Source organism: Nestor notabilis, unplaced genomic scaffold (genome assembly GCF_000696875.1).
Source record: "Nestor notabilis isolate BGI_N333 unplaced genomic scaffold, ASM69687v1 scaffold4586, whole genome shotgun sequence".
NCBI classification, from domain to species: Eukaryota; Metazoa; Chordata; class Aves; order Psittaciformes; family Psittacidae; genus Nestor; species Nestor notabilis.
The window spans coordinates 73,849-93,293 of NW_009931462.1; the positions used below are offsets into that span (position 1 = coordinate 73,849).

Consider the following 19,445-nt stretch of genomic DNA (forward strand, 5'->3'; position numbering starts at 1 on the left):
CCCTTAATTTCATTACCATTTCAATGCTAATATAAAGGAATCTAACAAAGCAATTGCATTTTCAGTGCTGGTTTGGGCAGGTGGCTTTTGAAAATAATACATCTTTGCACCAACTTGGAAACAAAAATTAATACAAGTAAAAAACTAACCCAGATGCAATTTCCTTCCTTCCCAGGACCTGGAGGAGCAGCTCGATGAGGAGGAGGGAGCTCGGCAGAAGTTACAGCTTGAGAAGGTGACAGCTGAAGCGAAGATCAAGAAGATGGAGGAAGAGATCCTGCTGCTGGAGGACCAAAATTCCAAGTTTGTGAAGGTGAGAGCAGTCTGCACGGTGGGGATCCTTCACATAAAGGATAGGAGTGCCAAGTGATAGCTCTCAAAGCATCAGAGGCTGCTGTTCCACTATCTATCAAGTTTGTGCCTGAAGACTTGCAGGATTTGAAGAGGTTGAAGCTGAGACACTGAAGAGATTCCTCTGAACTGACCTTCAAAAGGGAGGTGTTTGTCCTGCATTCTTTCCAGTTTCATGAGTCTTAAAATGTAAGAGCTGGAAACAGTGTCTGTCATAGCTACAATTGTTCTCTGCAGAGGATTTCCAAAGCTGTAGAGGAGATGCTGTCCTAACCCAGGCCCCTGTGTGTTAAATCCAAAGTCTTCCCTTCTGGGAAAACAAATGTTCATGTTTCTGTACTATTCCAGTTGATCATTAATACTGACAGGCCAGTCATTTGAAATAAAACCTGTACTGTATGTGCTGTGTGGGACCTCTGTATGGATTTTGGTATATTCATAGAATCATAGAATTGTATTGAGGTATTTGTGCTGCTTTTAGAGACTCTGCAACCTGTATTTCAGAGTTGCCCTCTCTCCCCTTTCTCCTAACTAGGAAAAGAAGCTGATGGAGGATCGCATTGCTGAATGTACTTCTCAGCTGGCTGAAGAAGAAGAAAAAGCCAAAAATTTGGCCAAACTCAAGAACAAACAGGAAATGATGATCACTGATTTGGAAGGTTTGTTCTTATATTTGCCTATTAACAGCTTGGACACCATGGTAGGAGAGGAGTGGAGCACTTAGTACAATGTATGCAGCATCTGATCCAGTCTGCTGAGTGTAACCTTAATATCGGTTATTTTTATCTAAAGCTTGAAAGAAATTTGGGTCACTTGCAAGCCTTGTTGTGTCTGGCTGCTCAGTCCTTCCCATGTTTAGCTTGTTAGGTTTTTGTTTCTGAGCATCCATTTCATTTATAGAGGCACTCAGAAGTTTATGTAGGTGCAGGCATCCCTTGTACCATGGTAAAACATCCCTCTCTTGGGAGGGACACCCACTTGGTGTCTCCAACACAAGAAGAACATGGAACTGTTGGAGCAAGTCCAGAGGAGGCCATGAGGATGATAAGGGGCTGGAGTACCTCCTGTATGAAGACAGGCTGAGAACATTGGGGCTGTCCAGCCTGGAGAAGAGAAGATGTGAATGATCCATCTCTGGAATGTTCAAGGCCAGGTTGGACACAGGGGCTTGGAGCAACCTGCTCTAGTGGAAGGTGTCCCTGCCCGTGGCAGGGGGTTGGAACTGGATGAGCTTTAAGGTCCTTTCCAACCCAAACCATTCCATGATCCCAAGTTGCTACATTTTCCTATGATAACACATCGGAACAACATATTTCTGGCAGAATTGTTCCTAGGCCCTCATTAGGCTTCCAAGATTTTTTGAATAACAAGTCTGAATTGATTTGCTTTTTGTTTAAATGCTTTGTTTATCTAAAATGGCTTCGTTTCTCTGGCAATTATTTCCAGCCCTATATGTAACCTTCTTGATTTGATGCTTTTTTAAATTACTTACGGCTGTAAATTGCTATTGTGCAACATTAAGCTGCCAAGTCAGAGTTGCAAAATATAAGGCAAAGTTGCTCTCTGTGCCCTAATTTGGAAATGGTGTTTTCTTTACTGTATTATGGCCTGTCCTGCTACATACTTTAAAACTGATGTGCTTATGGAAGAATACCAAACTTTAATCTTATCTGTGTAGGAAGGTATTGAACCAACAGCAAAAGTATGTGACTGATGTACCTTTTCTTTATAAAATGGGCATAAGTAAGCTTTACTCACTGGAAAATAATGCTTGAGTAGGTGGATGCTTAAAGCAGGGCTAGTGTTTCTCTGAAGATACTTGACAGATGTGTTTGGTTACAGTACCATTCCAAGCCTGACGACCTTAGAAATGGAAATTAAAGTTTAAATCTAAAGCATGCAATTTCTTGGCTAGTAAAGCACAGTAAAATGATATTTACTCTTGGGCATGATTCAAAGAAGCCATTAAGGTCTCTCTGCAAGGGTCTTGGCACTGCTAGGCTCTGACACTTGAAGAAAAGAATCTAATTCAATTTATTGTGAACTTTCTCAGTTACAAAATCAGGTCTTATGGCAGTGTCCTGTCACTCCCCAGGGGTGTAATGGAAAAACAGAGGGAAAGTGCTTTTTTTTCTTTCTGAATGAGGAACTGTTCAGAGAAAACCAGTGTTACTTTAGATTGTCTGGAAAATCCCAAATAGCCCTGGGCAGCTTGAAGAGACACTTCTTGAACATGGCTCCCTTTCTATGTTGAAGGTGATGTCTTGATCCACTAGAAGGCTCATGAAGGGTAAATCTCTGCACTGAGGACCCACAAGGTATTGAACAAGTCTAATAACTTAGGTTTATGCTAATGCATTTAGAATTGTGCTAATGATATGCTAAGCAAAACCTCCCTGTGCCTTAACTACGTTCCATAGCTGGTAATTAGGTGACTGTAAACTGTGCAGCCAGGAACTGTCTCAAGTCAGCAACAGGCAGAGCAACCAGATGTGTCTTCTTGCTGTGGCCCTGATAACAGGATGGTTTTCACAAAGAAGTAGCTCAGGGCAGGAGTATCTCAGCTACACAAGTACGTCACTGGAGGCTGTCAGGGTTGCACAGTCTTGCTTAAGTGTTGATGGGATGTGAGTTAGTGGCACCGATACTTGCAAAAAGGGTTTATCCAAGTTTTCTTGCAGCTATACTGTTTTCCAATAGACCTGTTGGAGTCCAGCCTTGCCCTTGCAAAACTCTGCAAGCCATCACTTTTTCCAGTCTGTAGCTGATCTTCATTTTTGAATAATGATGTCTGTGATTCTCTGGCCTAATAGCTCAAACTGTCTGTTAGATCCCACTCCTTATTTTCTATGAGGGTGAGGTTATGTTTTATTCCCTTATTTCAAGCTTTTTTCTCCAGTCACTGACTTTCTATCTAAACCATACAGTTCTACTTTGCTATGTCATCTTTCCCAGTTAGCCTTCCTGCTGTAGCCTGGAATTGACACAGCAGAAATTAAACCTCCCACCCTTCCTGCCAGCCCATGGCCATGCCCCCAGACCTTCTGAGGATGGCAAGAGTAAAAATGACATCTAACCATCATTCTTTGTTTCCTTAGAGCGCTTAAAAAAGGAGGAGAAGACCCGTCAGGAGTTAGAAAAAGCTAAAAGAAAACTTGATGGTGAAACAACAGACCTACAGGACCAAATAGCTGAGCTGCAAGCCCAGATTGAAGAGCTGAAGATCCAGCTGGCCAAGAAGGAGGAAGAGCTGCAGGCTGCTCTTGCTAGGTCAGAGCGCGACAGTGCTAAGAACTGCAGAAGTGTGGTAGAAACCTGCCTTCCCAGACAGAGTTCCAGTTAATACAAACATCCAGAACTGGGGGGGGTTAAAGCAGAAGCCAGTTCATGTTTGTGCTAGAGCATCTCTAGACACACCTGCTGTGTGTGGACATTGCAGAAAACCCCTAATTCAATGTTTTATTGGCATCCTTGGGCTGCAAAGCTGCCAAAAAGAGAAGTTTCATTAGGTTATGATAGTGTTTGGGTTCTGGAAGCTGGTTTTGGTCTCCCAGAGTTCAGCCTTAGGAGGGAAAAACATGGAATTCTCAGAGAGCCTTCTTAATCGAGTGTGTTCAGTGACTGGGTGGGACAGACACTATCAAGATAATGCTGTCAAGTCTGTCAGCATCAAGATGATCAAGGTTAGATGAGGCTTGGAGCAACCTGGCCTAGTGGAAGATGTGACCTGTGACAGGGCGTTGGAACTGGATGAGCTTTAAGGTCCCTTCCAACCCAAACCCCCCTGTGATGCTCTGCAGATTGGTGTGGTAGTGTTGCAGTCCCATGTTAGGATACAAGCTCAACACCTTTTGTATTTTTTGTGTAATTATCTCTAATTTTGTGGGAAGAGAAACTTGCACAGAAGATACCTTTTTGGGACAGTGCGTTGAGGTCTGAAAAATTGGAATGTGTGTCTGGAAACTGGAAAGCTTGATTGTTCTGATAGGGCATCTGTGGTAGCTGGAGCACTGTGCTTGTTAGGAACTTGGCAGTAACAGAAGTGGGTTTCTACTTAGGAAGTTTTAGAAGGTCTGTTTTATTCTAATGGAGAAGTTAAGGTATCATTTATGCACATAATTTACATAATTCCAGACTGTTGTGAGAATAGATTGGAAGCTATGAGATCCTGACTGTTGTGCCTCTGTTTAACAGAGGTGATGAGGAAGCAGTTCAGAAAAACAATGCACTGAAAGTGATAAGAGAGCTGCAGGCGCAGATCGCAGAGCTGCAGGAGGACCTGGAGTCGGAGAAAGCGTCACGCAACAAGGCAGAAAAGCAGAAAAGAGATTTAAGTGAAGAGCTGGAGGCTTTAAAGACTGAACTGGAAGATACGTTGGATACCACTGCAGCCCAGCAGGAGCTGAGGTGGGATCGTGTCTCTGTAAAAAGGCACCATTAACATTCATCTTTCATTCACAAAACACTAAAATGCCGATTTTGATAAACCGTGATGCTTCCTCTAGGACAAAGCGTGAGCAGGAGGTGGCTGAACTCAAGAAAGCAATTGAAGAGGAAACCAAAAACCATGAAACACAGATCCAGGAAATCAGGCAGAGGCATGCTACTGCCTTGGAAGAGCTCTCTGAGCAACTTGAGCAGGCCAAAAGGGTGAGAAGAAAATGAAGTGTAGAAACACACTTTTCTGCCTTGGGACTTCTTAGAAATACCGTTAAGTGTTGTGGTCCCTTCTGCTGGCATCTGCAGTTATGTTGTCCTCTCTACATGCATAACAATTGCAATTGAATCCAGTACATCACACTGGTTTGAATATATTGCAGCTCGGTGGCAGACTTGGCATCTGTCTGAAGTGTTCATTACACTTGGAAATGGCACATGTGGAGATAAATCATGTAGCACTTGTCTGGGAATTCTCCAGCAGTCCACATGCTTATTTGGTGAAAAGCAGTTCTGTGCACAGTTCATATGCTGTAGTAATGGTTTTATATAGGAAATACCTCACAAGCTTCCTTAGTATTTTAAACTAATGGAGAAACAGTAGTTAAAGCTGGTGGAAATTGTAGTTTATTCGCTTGAAGATCTGCATGTCTTCTGCTCCTTGTTCAGTAAGTGTTTTCAGTAAGAGCATAAAAAGCTGGGAAGATAGCCTGCAGTCTGAAACAAAGGCCCTGTGCTGGTGTCAGTTCTGGTGATGTGGCAAGAGTGGTGCTTAATCATCCCTTGTGCCATTTATTACTTCTTTTCTAAAAAGGGTTTTGACAAATGTCAGTGCAATGGGGGAAAGTGCTTTGTTTGCACTTCCAGGCTGCTCTGCCTGCTAAAATCAGGGCAGCTGGAGTTGATATCTTCCCTTTATTTGTGTGAGATGAGCCATGCTGATCTGGTAATGGGCACATTCCTTCCTACTTACAGCACTACTCAAAACAGTCATTTTACAGCACTGACATCCCAGTTCTTGTGGAATTTGTAGAAGTATCTTTTGCTCCTCACCATTACATGTGATATCAGAGTGGAATAACTTGCATTAACTTAGTGTTTGGCTAACACACAATGTTCCATGGCAGCATTTTAACACTCCCTGCTTACAACTTGCTGAGCACATGTTTTAGCTTTGAACTTGACCTGATTTGTTAGAGTGAATATTGTTTAGCAGAAAACCATCAATATATAACAGACGTGAACTTCTTTTCTTTTGCTTTTCCCAGTTCAAAGCAAATCTTGAAAAAAACAAGCAAGGCCTAGAGTCTGACAACAAGGAGTTGGCCTGTGAAGTGAAGGTGCTGCAGCAGGTCAAGGCAGAATCTGAGCATAAGAGGAAGAAGCTTGATGCTCAGGTCCAAGAGCTGACTGCTAAGGTCACCGAAGGCGAAAGACTGAGGGTAGAGCTGGCGGAGAAAGCTAACAAGCTGCAGGTAAGATGGGATGGAATCACAGAATCCCAGACTGGTGTGGGTTGGAAGGGACCTTATAGCTCATCCAGCTCCAACCCCTGCCACGGGCAGGGATACCTTCCACTAGAGCAGGTTGCCCCAAGCCCCTGCGTCCAAGCTGGCCTTGAACACCGCCAGTGATGGGGCAGCCACAGCTTCTCTGGGCACCCTGTGCCAGTGCCTCAGCACCCTCACAGGGAAGAACTGCCTTGTATCTAACCTGAACTTCCCCTGTTTCACTTTGAATCCATTTTAAACTGCAGCAGTGGATGCTTTAGGTAAATCAAGCTGAAGTACTTTAAAAAGGGAATGGCCCAATTCTTTTTGGAGGAAGCTTTCAGGTAGTCTCCCTGTATGTAAAAGTAGCATAGCCTAAAACAGTAGGAGCTGACTCCTGGCTGTAATGTTTTCTCTTGCTCTGATGCTTTAAACCCAGCTGCCACCCTGATAATCCCTGAATCAAAGCTCCCATAAAATATATGGTCTTATAATTAAAAATAGCATTTAGGTATGAATGCAGATATTGGAATGATGTGCTCTGCCACACAGCATACTTGACTCTTGTTATGTTATACCACTGGGGTTCAAGACTGACATCCAGCCTGAAGTTTCCAGCCCAACTGAAGTATTTTTAGCTTGTTGTGTCTCCCTGTTGGGATCTGTTGTTGTTTTCCCATACCTGGAATTCACTGAGGTTTTGTGTTCTGCAGTTCCAGCTCCCAGTGGGACTGAGCTGTGACCTGAGTCAGCTGCCTGCTGCTAACTTTCAGGCTGCTTGCTTTGCAGAACGAGTTGGATAATGTCTCAAGCCTCCTGGAAGAAGCTGAGAAGAAAGCTATTAAGTTTGCTAAGGATGCGGCTAGTTTGGAATCTCAGCTTCAGGATACACAGGTGTGTGTGCAGTGAAGCTTCAGCTTTGCACTGAAGCTTTGTTCCTCCTTGAAATGTGAACTGCACAACAGAAAACATGTATTTTCATTCATGGTTTGGAAAGTGCCTGGGGCAGAAGCTGTATTTCCTGTTGAAGTCTAGTGAAATGTGATGTATGATGGTTGCTCAGCTACCTGTGGAGCCCATTTTTCTTTGTCTAAGATCCACTATTTGATAGACTGTAGCCTTTCAGTTTCACTCTTATATCTTAGTTTCTGTGGGACAGAAGAATTAAGTCAAAAAACCCTTTCCAGTTGGAATATTAATGTAAATAAGATCCTTGGGGTATATGAAAGGCACAGGGGACAATACCCTGTCTTTTACTGACAGCTGAAGTTCTTACAGCTTAAGTTCAAACTGCCAGGTTTTCTGTTTGAGTTAAATAATGCAGCTTTATGCATGTGTTCATCACTTAAATATGCTGGTTTTTTTCCTGTATACAAATGCTAATGGTGACTACCTGAATAATGTTAATAACACTTGGAGAGGTCTCTGAGGAACAGGATGGAGGCGAGGGAGTGGTGGTTACACCTTTCATGAGTTTCCCTTATGACAGAAGTTTCCACTGTCAGATTACAGCTATCTTTAAACTGACCTTTAGATTTAAGCAATGCAGCAGAAGTTGGAAGGAGGCTGTTGTTGTAGGATTTGCTGCTATATGTTCATAGAGTCCCAGCCTGGTTTGTGTTGAAAGAGACATTAAAGCTCCTCCAGCTCCAACCTCTGCCATGGGCAGGGACACCTTCCACTAGAACAGGTTGCTCCAAGCCCCTGTGTCCAACCTGGCCTTGAACACTGCCAGGGATGGGGCAGCCACAGCTTCTCTGGGCCCCCTGTGCCAGCACCTCAGCACCCTCACAGGGAAGAGCTTCTGCCTCAGAGCTCATCTCAATCTCCCCTCTGGCAGGTTAAAGCCATTGTCCCTTCAGGCCCTTGTCCAAAGCCCCTCTCCCAGGACATCCCGGTTCTTCCTAGGTGGTTTCAAATGGGTACTTTATATGCTTGACTGAAAGAAGAGAAATGAATGTTGAAGGAGACTTCTGTGCTCGTTGCTTTAAAGATGAAAAAGTGTCATCCACTGACAGTGGTGTGGATTCCCTGGTCAGAAATATGCTTTGTAAAGGCTTAAGTGTGCCCAAATCAAATAATCAGTGCGAACCCAAATTCCAGATGTCTTTCTAAGCATTTCCTTGTACAAAAATGCTGTGAGACCAAGAATCAAACCTGAAGCTTCATGGAGAGTAACGCGGGGGGTTGCCCAACACTGCAGTTCACACACTGTGAACCAGACTGACCTGGGAATGTGCTCTTTGTGTAACAGGAACTGCTTCAGGAAGAAACCCGCCAGAAACTCAACCTGAGCAGTAGGATTAGGCAGCTGGAAGAGGAGAAGAACAACCTGCAGGAGCAGCAGGAGGAGGAGGAGGAGGCCAGGAAGAACTTGGAGAAGCAGATGCTCGCCTTGCAGTCGCAGGTAAGCTGTTGTAAAAGGCAGGACTTCCTGAAGGCTGACATGTTTCTGAGGAGATGAATCAGGTCCCAAACCTATCATGGAAAAACGTCGTGTCGTTTGCACATGTGTTAGACCAGATTTCAGACTGAAATGTCCTGTGGTCTCTCTCCATTGCACTAATGACCAGTGCAGCTGAGTGCAGGGGGCAGGAGTGTCCCCTACTTAGCATCTGCTCACTCACAGGTTTTGTGTTACTGTAGCAGTAACATCTGCTTCTGGTTTTGCATTTTGGACTTGATGCTTTTCTTCCCTTCTCATGATGCACTAAATAAGTTTATTTGCTTTTATTAAATTTTAGTTGGCTGATGCTAAGAAAAAGGTAGATGATGATTTGGGAACCATTGAAGGCTTGGAGGAAAATAAGAAGAAATTATTGAAGGACATGGAGTCCTTGAGCCAGCGCCTGGAGGAGAAGGCAATGGCTTATGACAAACTGGAAAAGACAAAGAATCGCCTGCAGCAGGAGCTGGATGACCTGATGGTGGATCTGGATCATCAGCGCCAGATTGTTTCTAACTTGGAGAAAAAGCAGAAGAAGTTTGATCAGGTAGTTGAGTTTCCTCATCTTGCTGCTTTTTGGGATTTTTAAATGGCATCTTCTTTACACTGTTTCTGCATGAATGAGCCTTGTGTAAAGAAGGGTCTGGTGGTGTGGTCAGCGATGGAACTTCTGCAAGCAGCTTGGCTTTGTTAAGAGTCACTTGTCACAACTTCAGTGAGCTAAATGCCAGCTTTGAGTCTTGTTAGAGCAAGTAATTGATACACAAAAAGGAAATGATATTGGAACAAAACCTTTTTTTGCAATCCCTAAAATAGGCTAAGAAAGGACGTGAAGACAGGAAGATTAAAACGATTTAATCTTGGTTAGTAGCTTGCTTTCCTCATCTCATCCCAGAGTAGCTGTGGCTGTTTTCTTATTAGCACTTTGATGAGAGACAGCTTCTGAAGGCCAGTTAAACTTAAAGCATTAACCACTTCATTGACGAAAACACCCCAGGCAGGAAGTACCTGATTATACAATGTATGAGATGGATTTATTGTTTCTTATGTTCAGATGCTGGCAGAAGAAAAGAACATTTCTGCCAGATACGCAGAGGAAAGAGATCGTGCTGAAGCAGAAGCAAGGGAGAAGGAAACCAAAGCACTGTCTCTGGCTCGGGCTTTGGAAGAAGCCCTGGAAGCTAAGGAAGAATTTGAAAGACAGAACAAACAGTTGCGCACAGATATGGAAGATTTAATGAGCTCTAAAGATGATGTGGGCAAAAATGTAAGTACATTTCCTCACCCAGTTTTGTTATATACTACATAGGGAGTAACACAGGAAACCTCCCTGCCTGAAGGAGCATACGTGACACTCAAATTGAACTTCTTGAAGCTGATTTATAACCCCAAATTCTGGAGGCATTGATGGGCAGAGTGAGGGGCTGGTCTTCATTAACATTAGGCTTCTTCAAAAGATGTGGAGAGATGGGGAGCCCTTAGGGCTCAGAATGGCTGGTGGCATCTGTGCTGGAGAGCTTGGCTCACTGCTGCTTTTTCTGTGTGACGTCGCACAGCTCATCACTCCAACCACAGAGTGGTTTGGGTTGAAGGGACCTTAAAGCTCATCCAGCTCCAACCCCCTGCCATGGGCGGGACACCTTCCACTAGAGCAGGTTGCTCCAAGCCCCTGTGTCCAACCTGGCCTTGAACACTGCCAGCCATGGAGCAGCCACAGCTTCTCTGGGCCCCCTGTGCCAGCACCTCAGCAGCCTCCCAGGGAAGAGCTTCTGCCTCAGAGCTCATCTCAATCTCCCCTCTGGCAGGTTAAAGCCATTCCCCTTGGCCTGTCCCCACAGGCCCTTTCTTGTTGCCCCTTTTAGGTATTGGAAGTTGCTCTACGGTTTCCCCAGAGGCTTCTCTTCTCCAGGCTGAACAAGAAATCCGCACAGTCTTGTGCGCAGATGTTTAGGTTCTCCAATAGAGACTTAGAGATGCTTCTCTGCCTGTTCTGATTCATTGTCCAATTCAGAGCATCACAAAAATGTAGTGTACTAAGTTCCTACAATGCCTTATTTTGCTGTTGATAACTGCTGGTGTTGAGAGACCTGAAGGAGAGGGTCTGATTCATGCTTGTGGCTTAGGTCCATGAACTGGAGAAGTCAAAAAGAACTTTAGAGCAACAGGTTGAAGAGATGAGGACTCAACTTGAGGAACTGGAAGATGAACTGCAAGCCACAGAAGATGCTAAGCTTCGTTTGGAGGTGAACATGCAAGCTATGAAAGCCCAGTTTGAGAGAGATCTGCAAGCCAGAGATGAACAGAATGAAGAGAAAAAGAGGATGCTGGTCAAACAGGTATGACTGTTTTACTGTCCTTCACATTGGCAAGGGTGTGAGGATCTTTTGTCAAAGCTCTGTGGCTTCAGTGATAACTTGCTACCAGAAAAATAAACCTCTTTACTTAAAGATCCTGTTCTATTGAAATCCCAATTCTTCACAAACACCAGAACAGGTCTTGTTGAGAAGTGGCCACTGTCAGTGTTGGTGTTGGACTGACACTGATGAGCCTCCAAAACCACTCAGCATGCAGGCAGGGGTGTGGTTACTGCTGTGTGGCTGTATTCCAAGGACAGGGCCACATTATGTGGACTTTCAAGCTCATCTTTTTTTGATCTGTAGGAACAAATCCATGGATGCCAAGATGGGCTGAAAGGCTGTTATGAAGTGAACAGTTTCCTAAATGCAAATTGTGGCAATGGTTCCAGATTTGCCAGACTTGAGAACTCCATTAACACAAAGCAGATGAGGAGAGTCTCAAGAAATATTGAAGTATTTCATGCTTGTAAGAGAAGCTGGTGCTAAATTAACATTAAGCTTTGAGGAGAGAACACCCAATATCTCTCTAAAGGAATGATTTCTTTTTTCTCTTGAGAAAAAGAGGTGATTCTACTTCTTATGTTCTCTTGGTGGTTCAGTCAGAATTAGTGAGATCTGCCCTCGAGTGATACCTGAATGTGGATAGATGTGCTGGCCAAGATGCTGACCACTATGGAGCTGAACAGCTGAAGTGGAAATGCTTCAGATGCTGAGTTATTGCCTTTGGTTTCTTTTTTGTCAGTCCAGAGATCTCTGCTTCCAATTTATGGATTCATTTTTGCCATCTGCAGTGTCCTACCATGCAGCTTGCATTCTGGTGGCTTTTCCAATGAGTAACGTCAGTTCTGCTCTGCCAAGGCCTTTTGGAGTCACCAACCACTTTGTTAGTGGTCTGTGTTTGCTCCATTGAGCCTGTTCCATTCCTCTGGGTCACAGGTACGAGAGCTGGAGGCCGAGCTGGAAGACGAGCGCAAGCAGAGGGCTCTGGCTGTGGCAGCCAAGAAGAAGATGGAGATGGACCTGAAAGACCTGGAAGGGCAGATAGAGGCTGCAAACAAGGCTCGGGATGAGGCAATCAAACAGCTACGTAAGCTCCAGGTAGGCATAGCTGATCCACAGATCTGCTTTCTCTCCTGGAGACTGTCTGTCAGAGGTGTTGCTTCTCATCACATGCATTTGCAGCTTGAAGGCAAAAGGGGTCTCAGACTCGACTGTGCTGACATATGTCAGCCTGAACTTAGCACCTGCTCAAAACTCCTCTCATCCTACTCGTGGAAAGGGGTTAGGGTTGTCCCCAGCAGTCACCTTCATTTCAACACTTTGCCCAAGGTCCCGTTGAGTGCTGCTTTCTGGGCTGTTTAATTAATCTTTCTGTTTAAATTGAAATTGCCTTTCTGCCCTGTGCTTGAGTCTTTGGCAATCCTGCTTCAAAGCCTCCCTCAGCCTGGGGGCAGGGCTGGAGCTGAGCCCTCACTGAAGAGGGACCGTAGGTTAAAGCCAGACCTGCTGGTACCCAGAGGGGAAGTGTGAGTGTGTGCTTCAAGGGGTGCACAGTGACTGTCACAGGTGGGTGGCTGCTGCACTGAGAACACTTGTGATAAGTTTGGGTGGTTTTAGTTCTTTTAAGTAAATTTTTTATGTCAATCCAGAAGCTTTGCCTCTCCATCAGTTTCACGACAAATGTAGTTGAACAGCTCTGTATTAGAGTTCCTGCAAGAAATACACCAGGTAAATGAGGTGAAGTCTTATAATGTGATATCTCTGACAAGGAATTGGGTGATGGGAAGATGAGAAAATGAAGCTTTACTATTAAATAAGAACTGAAAATGCATTGAAATGGAATGAAGCCACTTTGGGAGGAAAGTTTTACCTTTTAATCATAGATTCACAGAGTGGTTTGAGATGGAAAGGACCTTAAAGCTCCTCCAGCTCCAACCCCCTGCCATGGGCAGGGACACCTTCCACTAGAGCAGCTTGCTCCAAGCCCCTGTGTCCAACCTGGCCTTGAACACTGCCAGGGATGGAGCAGCCACAGCTTCTCTGGGCCCCCTGTGCCAGCGCCTCAGCACCCTCACAGGGGGAAAACCAAAAGGCCAAAACACTTCAGAGCTGCCAACAGATCTTGTGCTTGTCCTAATGCAATGTGGCTTTTTCCTTCCTGCCTTCCCAACTGCAGGCTCAAATGAAAGACTATCAGCGGGAGCTAGAAGAAGCCCGTGCATCCAGGGATGAGATTTTTGCACAATCCAAAGAGAGTGAAAAGAAGCTCAAAAGTCTTGAAGCAGAAATACTTCAGCTCCAAGAGGTGAGATTGAAATCCAAGAACTTGGGTTTTCTTGCTCGAGTGAGATGAAGATCAGTAAAACCAGTAAAAAGCTGTCTGGTGAGTTGAACAGGGGAAGAGGAGCAGGAGAACTGGGTGACCCCCTGCCCCAGGTCATTAGTGAACTTCTTACGGCTTTGTAGGCACCGTTCTGGTGGTCTGGGCTCCATTCCTCTGCCTGGGGAGCTGGAAAGCTTGACCACTGCTTGAGAGGTTTGAGACCTCACTAAAACTTGGAAGGTGTTCAGGAGTGTCTGCAGGGTGCACAGCACTGTGCCAGCACCAAACCTGAGCAGTGGAGATGGGAAACCACTGAACAGCATCTCCAGTACCTCAGTAGAATGCTTCAGTCTGTGGAGGTTTGTCACTGCCTTCTGTCATCTTCACCCCTTTCCCTTAGGGGCAGGGCTGCCTTAAATGTGTTCCATTGTTGGCAATTCATGTATGAGCTGTACCTCTTGGCACATACCACCCATCTCCCGTCACCTCCTTGGTCTGCCACAGGGTCAAACATCAGCAGAATTGCCTGGTGTGAGAGACAGCCTCTTGTCCTGTTGTAGCTGCAGACCAAAGCTGGAAGCACTCACTCAGGTTTCACCACGTTGTTGGAGGCTTTATGGATAAGCTGGACCCTGGAGCTTCTCCACCTTATTCTTTTGTGGGCTTCAACCTTGTCAGCCTTGCACTTGCAGTGAATTTAACTATCCTCCCTAGCAAACACTTGGGTGTTTCTGTCATTTGATATGGGTTTATAGTGTGAGATTCAGTGCTGTTGATTCTATGGTGCTAAAGCTTTGATTTTTTTACCCTCTGCTTTCATTCATTCCACGTGCTCTGTAATGAAGAACCTAAACAGTTTATTTCAATTGGTGCCCACTTTACACTGAAAGTGTCTGTTCACATGTGACAGTGGTTTTCTCCTGCAGTTTAGGGCTTGAATGTTACTGATCTTCACAGATACTTGTCCTTAACTTTGTGCAAGGAACACCTCAGAGACCAGAAGTAAACCCAATGTAGTCGTGGCAGTTACAGGGGGAAACATCAAGATGATGTGTCCTGCTTCTACAGCTGTTGCTTTTGCTTATCCATTAAAAGACCCCAGGGATATTGCACTTCACAGCATCTCCCAGAAGCTAAATTGTTTGGAGAAGTTTTGAGATTCCTAATGCTGTAATGAATCTTTCCCTGATCCTCCACAGGAATTCGCTGCCTCTGAAAGGGCCCGTCGCCATGCTGAGCAAGAAAGGGACGAGCTGGCTGATGAGATTGCAAACAGTGCTTCAGGAAAGTGAGTCAGCAAATGCATTAACTGTGCATCCGAGGAACTTGGTGCACTCGAGGCACCAGCAGCTGCTTGCAGGTTCTGCATTGACCTGTCTTCATCGTAACAATCCCTTGTTGTGAAGAGCGTTGCTGACACAGGAGCTGCTCTTGGCAGTTTGCAGTGCCTAAAGCAGCAGAAGCAAACTGGCCAGTGGCTTCATATCAGATCCGAGCATGTCTTGACCCAGATACTTCCTTTCTAGGTCAGTGCTGCTGGACGAGAAGCGCCGGCTGGAGGCTCGTATTGCCCAATTGGAGGAGGAGCTTGAGGAAGAGCAGAGCAACATGGAGCTCCTCAACGAGCGCTTCCGGAAGACCACGCTGCAGGTGAAGCCCTCGTGGCGGAGCGGCAGGAGCCTGTGGTGTCTGTGAGCAGCACCGGCTGATGTTGTGTTGTTCTCCTGTGCAAGGTGGACACGCTCAATTCGGAGCTGGCTGGGGAGCGGAGCGCGGCCCAGAAGAGTGAGAACGCGCGGCAGCAGCTGGAGAGGCAGAACAAGGAGCTAAAAGCCAAGCTGCAGGAGCTGGAGGGCTCCGTCAAGTCCAAGTTCAAGGCAACAATTTCTACCCTAGAAGCCAAGATCGTGCAGCTCGAGGAGCAGCTCGAGCAGGAAGCTAAGTAAGGGGAAAATCTGTTTGCCTGAGTTCTGTCAGTTGAGTGTCTGAAACCTCTGTGGCTGGATTTGTGTAGGGCTGAGGTGGGAGCCTGGAGCACAGGCACAGGGTTGGTTACCCGGAAACCTGCTGCTCAAGGCACATGCTGTAACAGGAGAGCTGGAAAGTGACTGGGGTTGCAAATGTCAGAATCAGTTTGCTCCGTAACTGGTACTGCTGAATGAGCCCAGTGAGCGGCTGGTGCTGGGCCCAGGGGCCACTCGGTGCTGCAGAAGTTTCTTGAGACAAGATGAAGCATCCCCTTGAGCCATCTGCTCTCTCTGGGTGAAGGAAGAAAGTTGGACAGCTCAGGGGTGACAGTTGAGATGAATCCTGTGCTCTGCTGAGCACAGCTTTCATGAGTACTGAGTTCATGCTTTCCAAGCTGCATCCCAGCCAAGCACCCGCTCGCTAGGTCAGTTCTTTTGGTGGTGGCAGGAGTGTTAAGAGGCCTCAAGCACCAGTTACATGAGGAGGCGAGAACCCTGCAGGAAGGACAGTTGCTTGTGGTCCTGGCTCTCAAGCACTGGGATGAATTCTGGCTTTTGCTTATTGCAGGGAGAGAGCAGCTGCAAACAAACTGGTCCGTCGTACAGAGAAGAAACTGAAAGAAGTCTTCATGCAGGTGGAGGATGAGCGTCGACATGCAGACCAGTACAAGGAGCAGGTGGGTGGGAGGACTGGGCTTCTGGGGCCTGTTTCTCAGAAAAGGCAAATAAACCCGTTGTGGGAACAGAAAGGGCTCAGTAAGAAGTGTTTTATGAAAGGTTCTAAGGAAATTACCTTGATGACCATAGAACCACAGATTTGTTTGGGTGGAAGGGACCTTAAAGCTCATCCAGCTCCAACCCCCTGCCATGGACAGGGACACCTTCCACTAGAGCAGGTTGCTCCAAGCCCCTGTGTCCAACCTGGCCTTGAACACTGCCAGAGAGGAGGCAGCCACAGCTTCTCTGGGCCCCCTGTGCCAGCACCTCAGCACCCTCACAGGGAAGAGCTTCTGCCTCAGAGCTCATCTCAATCTCCCCTCTGGCAGGTTAAAGCCATTCCCCTTGTCCTGTCCCTACTGGAGCAGTAGTTCCCAGCAGCCCAGACCTCCCCACGTGGGCCCTGTGTAATGGGCTGTTTGGCTCCTGGTCTCCCAGACCTTGGAGCTCTGCAGTGTGCCCAGGAGCCTGTGGTGAGGCCCATTGTCCATCTCCAGCCAGCATGGCCAGGAGGGCAGGTGCTGTTTCACCCCCAGTCATGGGCCGCAGATTCCAGTCTGATCCCGAGTCCGTGGGTCTGTGTTTCAGATGGAGAAGGCAAATGCCAGAATGAAGCAGCTCAAGCGCCAGCTGGAGGAGGCTGAGGAAGAGGCTACACGTGCAAACGCTTCCCGGCGTAAGCTTCAGCGTGAGCTGGATGATGCCACAGAGGCCAATGAGGGCCTGAGCCGGGAGGTCAGCACCCTCAAGAACAGGCTACGGTAGGTGCTTTGTCCAAGCCCTCGGGTGCCCACAGACTCTCTGTGTCCTTGGGGAGCACCTGGTTGTTGAACAGCAGCAGCAGAGCTGGGGATGGAAGCAGGGAAACTGGAGCCTGTTGGGAGCTGCTGACCAAGCCCGGTGATGGGAACAAGGGAGCTGCTGGACCACAGACAACTGCTGTGCCAGAGCTCTTCGGGGCTCACACTGGCAGGTTCCCTGGGGTTGACAGTTCAATCCAGCCTTAGAGAAACATGACAGAGGAGATGGCTCGGCCGTGCTTTGCCAGCGGCTGGTTCCTGTCCCTGTTGTCCTGAGCCACCCTGGTGGGAGCGTTTCAGCATCTTTGGGATCGAGTTCTGTATCAGGTACAGATGGGAGGCAGCAGCAGTGAGGCCGCTGCTGAACAAAAACCATCTCAGGGGGCAGAGCACTGCACAACGAGCAGCTGATGTTCACTGAGGACACCCACTCTGTGTCGTGCTCGGTCTGGGCTTGGTGAAAACACTTGAAGCTACTTGGTCCTTGCACAACTGAGGTGATGGTAGAACCGAAGTGGGAGGGTTGGGAGCGTGTTGGAGCACAGTGCGAGCCATTGGGCAGAGGGAGGTTTCAGGGGCTGGACGGGGCCCGTCGGTGCTCACTGAGTGCTGCCTGTTTGCAGGAGGGGGGGACCCATCACCTTCTCCTCAAGCCGATCTGGGCGGCGGCAGCTCCACATCGAAGGGGCCTCTCTGGAGCTCTCGGATGACGACGCGGAGAGCAAAGGCAGTGACGTGAACGAGGCGCAGGTGGCCTCGGCCGAGTAGAGCCTGTCCCTGGGCATGCAGAGACCTTCCCGCAGCGGGCACAGGAGCACAAGGACTCTCCTGAGCACCAGGGCTGCCACGTGGCCCTCAACCTGCCTTACGGAACGCCGGCATGCTACTACAAGGTTACGTATTGTAGGTCAACTATGTCTTAAGGCTCTCCAGCCTCACCATACTGTACCCTGCTTCAGATGTAGGTACAACTGCTTTTTTATATATAGCAAATGAAATGGGATCGTCTCTGTTCAGTGCATCTATTTTCCAGATACTCATTGTAAAGCCATTTTATAAAGCATCATGTGAAGGATGAAACTCTTTTTTGTTTTTTAATCAACACAGAAACTTCATTCCCAGTGGGTGGGTGGTTGGGACAGACCTAGTGTCACAACGATGCATGCTTTGTACAGACAACATCCCTCCCCTCCTCCTGTGCTCGGGCAGCCCTTGGGCACACTGAGCCTTTTGGATTGTTGAAGACCAAACCTCACCTGTTTCTTTCTTTTTCTCCTAATTGTTGTGATCAGTCACACACAATCAGCGTGAACTGTGAAAAGGCCTCGGGAAGCGTAGGGATGAACGAGTAGTGTCCAGTTTTACCCTGCAGCGTCAGTGGGAAGTGTTCTCAGCACTGCCCCGGCAGCGCAGCACAGGCCAGCCCAGGCAGCGCGCACAGCCCCGTGCTCGGCGCGGCCCTGGCCACGGGACAGCTCAGACAATGTGAACACCAGGAACGCCGCGGGCACAGCTAATTTATTAACTTATGGCCCAGAGAGCGGGTCCGGGCCGAGCAGCTGCTCCGGGGCCGCGGGTGCTGCCACCTGCAGGTAACATGCCAGTGGACGTGAATCCTCTTTTGTTGTTTTATTTCTTGTTTTGAGCAGTATTACAGCAGTAGTTTAGCGTTCTTTTGTTTAAATAGCTGGAAACTGACATTACAGAAAGTGCCTTAGACACTACAGTACTAAGACAATGTTACATATATAATTTGCCTCTATAACAATGATTTAATGTATTAATTTTGACTGTGCTTCATATCATGTACCTCTGTAGTCCAAGTGGTATTATGGATATTAGTGACAATGAATCAGTGTTAACTAGGAACCTTCCTCTGCCACATGCTCAAACGACGTGGATTTCCTTTTTGGTTAAAAGCTTTAACATCCGTCGCAAAGGTTTTGTTGTGTGTGTTTGGATATTTTTAATCGAACTGGCTGTTGACCACCAGGCATCTGACTGCAAATATATTGTTTTCTTGTATACTCATATTTCTAGACAATGATTTTTGTAAGACAATAAATTTATTCATTATAGATGCGGCCGCCTGCTCTGTTTACTTACCGGAAGAGCTCTCTCCTGAGGCTGGCATAGACCTTAATAAATGAGAATATGACTGGAAGCTGCTTTTCCCTTCTTCCTCTTTTGTTTTCCTCTTGTTTTGACCTCAGTACAGGATAATGGAGCTGGGCCTTTGCCTTTGGGTTGTGATGGGGATGTGTGGCTGGGGCACACGGAGCTCTGACCCTGGCTCCTGCCTCGGGCAGGGTTGAGTCTTGTTCCCGAGCAGTTGAAGGCCCCACTGGAGTCTCTGGGGGGCAGCGCCGGCCCCGAGGGGCAGGAGGGAGCTGGCAAGGGGGTGAGGCTGCGGCTGGTGCCAGCACTGGAGGCAGGGCTGTGCTCCCGGCCTGGCCCCGGGGCTGCAGGAGGGGAGTGGGCAGAGGATGGGTCCAAGTGTGGTGATGGGAAGGGACGGGAAGGGGGGACGGCCAGAGGGCTTGTGGGCTGCGGCTGC

The 19,445-nt window shown here is 47.2% G+C and overlaps 1 protein-coding gene across 3 annotated transcripts in view; it reads left to right on the plus strand.

Annotated features, from left to right (window-relative positions):
* The window catches only part of MYH10 (myosin, heavy chain 10, non-muscle), a 90,845-nt gene extending 71,793 nt beyond the window's left edge, over positions 1–19,052 (plus strand). For 2 of the 3 annotated variants that reach the window (XM_010015919.1, XM_010015920.1), the window contains 19 exons: positions 176–313; positions 887–1,010; positions 3,450–3,621; positions 4,546–4,758; positions 4,857–5,001; positions 6,057–6,263; positions 7,068–7,172; positions 8,533–8,685; positions 9,023–9,271; positions 9,779–9,991; positions 10,848–11,060; positions 12,018–12,179; positions 13,258–13,386; positions 14,604–14,692; positions 14,931–15,054; positions 15,138–15,346; positions 15,940–16,048; positions 16,677–16,849; positions 17,512–17,976. In XM_010015919.1, the coding sequence (XP_010014221.1) occupies positions 176–313; positions 887–1,010; positions 3,450–3,621; positions 4,546–4,758; positions 4,857–5,001; positions 6,057–6,263; positions 7,068–7,172; positions 8,533–8,685; positions 9,023–9,271; positions 9,779–9,991; positions 10,848–11,060; positions 12,018–12,179; positions 13,258–13,386; positions 14,604–14,692; positions 14,931–15,054; positions 15,138–15,346; positions 15,940–16,048; positions 16,677–16,849; positions 17,512–17,656 (3,072 nt within the window). In that variant the 3' untranslated portion in view covers positions 17,657–17,976. Of the gene's footprint in view, positions 1–175; positions 314–886; positions 1,011–3,449; positions 3,622–4,545; positions 4,759–4,856; positions 5,002–6,056; positions 6,264–7,067; positions 7,173–8,532; positions 8,686–9,022; positions 9,272–9,778; positions 9,992–10,847; positions 11,061–12,017; positions 12,180–13,257; positions 13,387–14,603; positions 14,693–14,930; positions 15,055–15,137; positions 15,347–15,939; positions 16,049–16,676; positions 16,850–17,511 lie in introns of all 3 variants that reach the window. The other variant, XM_010015918.1, reaches the window with a different exon arrangement.
* The last annotated feature ends 393 nt before the right edge of the window (positions 19,053–19,445 follow it).